Here is a 6000-nt window from a genome sequence, read left to right on the forward strand (position 1 = left end):
TGATTTTGTCCAGAATTCCATGACTATCTGTATTGTAGGTAGAGACATTCACAACAGTCATTCTTCTACATTCTCTAATTGTGTTAACTTCTTGTAAATAAAATAATGCTGAAGTTTAACAATTCATCAATTTGCGTGGGAACCCCCTGATGGACCCCTGGTGGTCCACGGACCCCACGTTGAGAACCACTGAGCTACACAGTACAGGCCAACACCGCCGAGCAAAAACATCTTTATGATGAGACTGAAGGCCATAATCATCAGCAACTTCAAGTTGTTGTTCAGTAACTTGAAGTTGTTCCTTCTCACACTTCCTACAACTCAGCAAAGTTGGAAAACTATAATGTTCTAAGATAGACTTAAACTCTGTACTTTTTTTTGGTTCGAAAATTATTCAATATTTTAACGTGAAAATCCACAAGATTCTTGTTTTTCTTGATTTTGGTGATAAATTCTCATTGCTTTGGTGTTTTGCACTCCAGCGGCCCAACATACTGTCATAATCAAGGTGACAGCTGTGTATTAAATGTGAACTATTATTACATTATCAGTCCAGTTTTATTTATTTAATTTGTTTATTTATGGAAACTGGCAATATCACCCATCTTGATAATGTAATAAAACACAATAACGTAATAATTATTATGTTAACACGAAAAGTTTAATTCGTTTATTTATTAATTTGTTTATTAATGGGAAATTTCTGACATTAGGATTACTACACTATTGCTGCAATTTGATTTGGTTTATTAACAGTAAATTATTACATTAACAGCTGTAACAAGACCAATTTAAAGGCATCATTTATTGGGGACACATTATTAATCAAATCAATTATTAATGAAAACAAAGTGAACAGAAAAGTGAGTTAGTGCGCGGCGCCTTGCACGGAGCCTGCGGTCTCCAGCAGCCAGATGGAGTAGTCTGGACCAGTCTGCTCTCATCTGAATATGACAATACATTTGGCCATTTGTCACCAGTGAGGCCCCACTGGTTTCCATTACCGTCTTTGTCCTGCTGGGACCGGGCTGTCTGGCAGCAGCCTGGCGGTGGGAGGTGAGGTGATGTGGGGGAGGGTGGAGGCCTGATCTATCAGCCTGTCCGCACAGACAGCAGACAGGCCGAACTGGGCCAAACAGGGCCAAAAAAACTAACCTACCGCAGTCTACTGTAGCCTACGTCTAGCCAACTCTGAGCCGCCTCATTAGTAGGAGTATGCCAACTTAGCCAAGCTTATCTCTCTCCCCTATCCTCCAGCTGTAACCGCATTTTATAGGCCGGGATGCATTACTCAACTGTAGCCGTAAAAAGACACCGATAAGCATACAACTCCACATAAATATGACATATTGTGACCAGCCATGCTCACAGACAGTTAAATTGCAGCCGAGAATTAATCCGGCCTCGAAAACCAGTGGGGCTACAGCCGGAGAGCCACGGCCGTCGCGATGGCTGGGCTTTCCAAACTCCCAGTGGCTTCAGCCTATCCTAAATGATTTTACACCAGATATGTCTCAGCTCAGATATTAATTCAGCGCATTTTCGAACCGGATTAAACACAAGAGCTCGACAGAGTTAACAGTTATGCCGTTACAACGCAGCGGAGTCTGGGGATAAACCAATTACCGTACATTGACGCGCTTTAGCTCGCCCGGAAATGCGCAAAACCGGACAGATTTGTGCCCAAAAACAGCTCGAATAACACCAAAAGCGGATGACTTACATATATCCATGCCCTGTGGCTGGGATCCGGTGCAATTGCAGGAGCAAAAAACATTGGAGTTTGTGTTGCTGGAGCTTCCCGGGACCGTTCTGTTTTGCATGGGGCTGGGAGTAACGGGACGCCGGGGGAGCTTGAGCTGCCAGCCGCCAGCCGAGGAGCGGAGGGGACGACTGGTCCAGCAGCCTGCTGTCAGCGCCGGCCCCTAGCCTTCATACACATCCTCCATCACGACATTCTGCTCTTCCCTGGATACATGTCTGCAGTTCCGTGTGGAAAATAGATCGCCCACATCTTGAGATACTGTATTGATATTTTTTTTTTTTCCCCCCGGTGCGCTCCCCTCCGGTTCATTCAGAAGAATAGCCGACTGTTCAGTGCTGTGGGATGTGGGCTGGCTTTGACACTCCTCCTCCTCCTCAGCCAGCCAGCCAGCCGTGGGGGAGGGAGAGAGGCTGGCTGGCTGGTGACAATGGCGGAGGGGGGGGGGAGAGGGGCTTGTCTGGCGTTTACAATTACAGCCAGCCACCAACAATCCAGACAGCCATTGAAAAAGCTAGCCTTTCATTGACCCTGGAGACTAGCAGAGAGACTAGCAGAGACTCTGTTGGTCCCTCTGTTGCTCTACAACAGGGCCGGTCTTACCATTAGGCAAAGGTAGGCGACTACCTTAGGCCCCAGCAGCCAGAGGGCCCCACAATATACTAGAATACAAGTTAAATAAACATATTTCTCATCAGTTTAAAAGAAACAGACACACTAAAAAGAAACCCTCTTTTTGTTACAATAAAAATGTTTTAATCTTATGTCAGGTTATAGTGGTAATTCCAACTTCTAGCGCAATATTGCCTCTTGACTTAAACCTTATTTTGCTTTGCCACTGCACCATTTTCTGCAAGATGCAAAGAACTTAGCAAGTGGTGGAAAATAGAAGGTATATAAGACATTAGATAAGAAATACAGGATAAGATAAATAAAGAAAAACGATTAAAGAGATAATACTGTAAAGTGTATAAGAGGAGAGAATAAATTATATAAAAAAAAGGGTGAATGTTGGGATTCAGGGGGCCCCATGTTTGCCTTTGCCCAGGGCCCCCAAATCACTAAGTCCGCCCCTGCTCTACAATACCTAATAGTGACACATTCTAGATGTTTTTTTTTTTTTCATTGGCTAACTATGCACCCATCAACTTGAAAGTCACCAGTCAGCTGAAAAAAATAGTAGATAATAGGCAGCATAAGTTACATAAATCAAACCAATTATTTCAAAAGCAGAGCATGCTACAGTTTCCAATACCAGTGGTTCTCAACATGGGGTCCGGGGACCACCAGGGGTCCTTGGAGGGGTTCCAGGGGGTCCCCAGCAAATGAATTGTTAAACTTCACCATTATTTCATTTACATGAAGTTAACACAAGTAGAGAATGTAGAAGAATGACCATTTTGATCATAGTTTCACTGTTATCTCTCTACCTACAATACAGATAGTCGTGGAATTCTGGACAAAATCATATCTAACAATACAAATATTCTCAGATGTGGGTCAGAGAGAAAAAAAATCTCATCAAATGGGGGTCTGTGGCCCTAATGTGGACTAAATTAGGGGTCCTTGATATGAAAAAAGTTGAGAATCACCGCTAATGCACTTTAATGGGAAGTTTTCAGGAGCAGTGAATCTCTGTTATTCATTTTTCATTAGCATTATTTTCCGGGTTTTCTGTGGAGACTTTATGGGCTAGATATAGGCTAAATAAGTTTAGTAGAAGCCTGTGCAGTACGCACTAAACTCAATGGCAATATGTCTCTCTGGGTGAGTTGACTTTATGGCCCCTACTTGTGGAGATGCATTCCACAGTCCATGGACTAGCAGACACAAGTGGAGATAAGCAGATAGACTAGGGGAAACTAGTCGTAAGCAGAGAGACTACTGAAGAGACTAGCAAAGACTAGTAGAAAGTAGCAGAGAGACTAGTGGAGAAATACATGGAAAGACTAGTGTAGAGTGGTGGAGAGACTATAAGGGCGACTAGCAGAGAGACTACCGGAGAAACAAGCGGAAAGACTGGCAGAGACTTGTGGAGAGTGTCAGAACTCCCCACTAGGGGGACCCAGCCTCAGTAGATCTTGTAGGTTGAATGACGTCGATCTCTCTATGGGGAAAATGAATGGGGTTTTCAAATAATTGTCCCTGTCACAGTCATGCATGGTTTTCAAAGTTGGTCCATTTTTACCTATGTATATCTCTCTAATGGCACTGGGTCAGTTGATTTCTGTAACCGTTTCTAGTCTAAGCAGTATTTTTGCTAGCAACAAGCTAAACACTTGGGCACATATAATTTGCATCACCTGGTGGTGGGATTCCCTCTCTCAACATCAAAGCAGCAGACGGAGAAGGTTGTTGACAGTCAAGATATAAGAAGACTATATAACTTTTTTTACATACATTGTATTCCATTGTAAGCAATATTTTTGCTAACAACAAGCTAAACACCTCGTCTGTTAAAAACTGCGGCTGACATAATTGCAATGCTACTAACTCACATTCAATTCAATTCACGATTCACAATCCAAACTAACTTCTATCTCGAAAATGGCTCACATTCTGCCACTGCACAATGGTGGAGATCCTTCAAAATTGAATAACTACAGACCCATTTCTAAATTATCTGCCCTGGCAAAAACCCTGGAGAGCCTCATGAAATCTCAGTTGAAACCAAGCGGCCAAAACCACGGGTGAATTTTGAAGCCAATAAGGAAGTGGTTGAAAGCTACAGTTCCTCTAACGTCCGCTAGGGTTGGCTCCAAAAAGACTCTAAATCCCGCCCAAACTCCATTCATGTCTATGGGACCACAGCCCAACTTCTCACTCAAAATATAAAGTCAATAATTTTTTTAGACAAAAGATTATGGTCTCAGTAGATAATTTCACTTCTTCTAATATTTGTCCGTATGGCGATTTTCAAAATAATTGCCTCTTTGATTATAAAGGAGTTGGATGTGCTATCTAAACATCGCAAAAGTATCAAGATGCAAGACAGCCAACTAAATCCACACAATCCATATTAGAAAAGCGAGCCTCTAAACGAGCCGTTTGGACTTCCGTAACTTTGTGGCGTCACAAAGGTTCGCTCATTATTATTTTTGTAAGAAATAATAGACTAACAAAGTGGTTTTTTTTCCTACCTGTCGCTGTCTGTAGCTGCCGTGTCTTTGGTGTTTTTGATACATCACACCACACAAACAGCTTTGAATGGACCTCAAGACATAAAATAAAACACTGGAAAGTGTAGAATATGGGACCTTTAAACAATATCTTTCAAACAGGAAGCAGTGTGTCTTCATTGATAGTCTGAAGTCCAGTTTTTTAAATGTTAAAAATGGTGTTCCTCAGGGCTCGATTCTGCCTCCCATCCTCTTCAGTGTTTATATAAACAATCTTGATGCTGGCATCTCTTTTATGCAGATGACACTGTTCTTTATGCAATTGCCCCCTCCTCAGTCAGCGCTCTATCTAAACTCCAGTCTTTTAACACCCTGCAGGAAAATTGAATTAAACTCTGACTTGTGCTGAATTCTGACAAGACCAAGCTCATGGTCAAAATCCCTTACTCCCACAACTCAGCCCATTATGGCAGCAAATTACATGCACATTGAACATGTTACAAGCTCCAAGTACCTGGGAGTCTGGCTGGATAAGGATCTTAATTTCAAAGAGCACATTAGCGAATTGAAAAAAAAACTCAAACTCAAAGTCATGCTTGGTTGCTTCTTTTTGAAACAAATTCTGCTTTTCTCAGTACACCAGGAAAAGACTAGTTTCCTCTACCGTAATGCCAGTCTTAGATTACCGCAACATTATTTTTTATGCACGCTCATCTCCACACTTCACACTCTTGATTCCCTCTACCACTCAGCTTTACGTTTTATCACTAACCTCAGACCATTAACTCACTGTGTCCTGTATCAGCCACCAGAAGATTGATAAACTGGTACATTTTTATTTGCAAAGCCATTGGTAAACTGCTTTCTTATTTGACCATTCTCCAAATATCCACCAATGCCTATTATATAGTCTATGATCAGTGCTGCATTCTTCTTAAAGTTCCCAGAATCAGAACTGTTTTTGGTGAAAAGGCATTTAATTACTTTGCACCCTCGTCCTGGAACAATCTCCAGTTAAAGCTCCAGCTTGACATTTTATTCCCCTAAATCAGTTCAAACAAAATATCCACAGTCTTATGCTCCTGTTTCTGATCTAAATTGTGATCTTTTTTTATTTTA

The 6000-nt window shown here is 41.9% G+C and overlaps 1 protein-coding gene across 1 annotated transcript in view; it reads right to left on the minus strand.

Moving 5' to 3' along the window:
* Positions 1 to 1823, minus strand: part of LOC139644101 (protein TMEPAI-like) — a 32081-nt gene extending 30258 nt beyond the window's left edge. The window contains exon 1 of the mRNA XM_071519483.1: positions 1724 to 1823. Within this exon, the coding sequence (XP_071375584.1) occupies positions 1724 to 1823 (100 nt within the window). The remainder of the gene's footprint in view (positions 1 to 1723) is intronic.
* Between the last annotated feature and the right edge of the window lie 4177 nt (positions 1824 to 6000).

The sequence above is a fragment of the Centroberyx affinis genome, unplaced genomic scaffold (genome assembly GCF_046629955.1).
Source record: "Centroberyx affinis isolate AG114_WGS23_722 - 3 ecotype Tasmania unplaced genomic scaffold, CSIRO-AGI_Caff_v1 ptg000701l_1, whole genome shotgun sequence".
NCBI lineage: Eukaryota > Metazoa > Chordata > Actinopteri > Beryciformes > Berycidae > Centroberyx > Centroberyx affinis.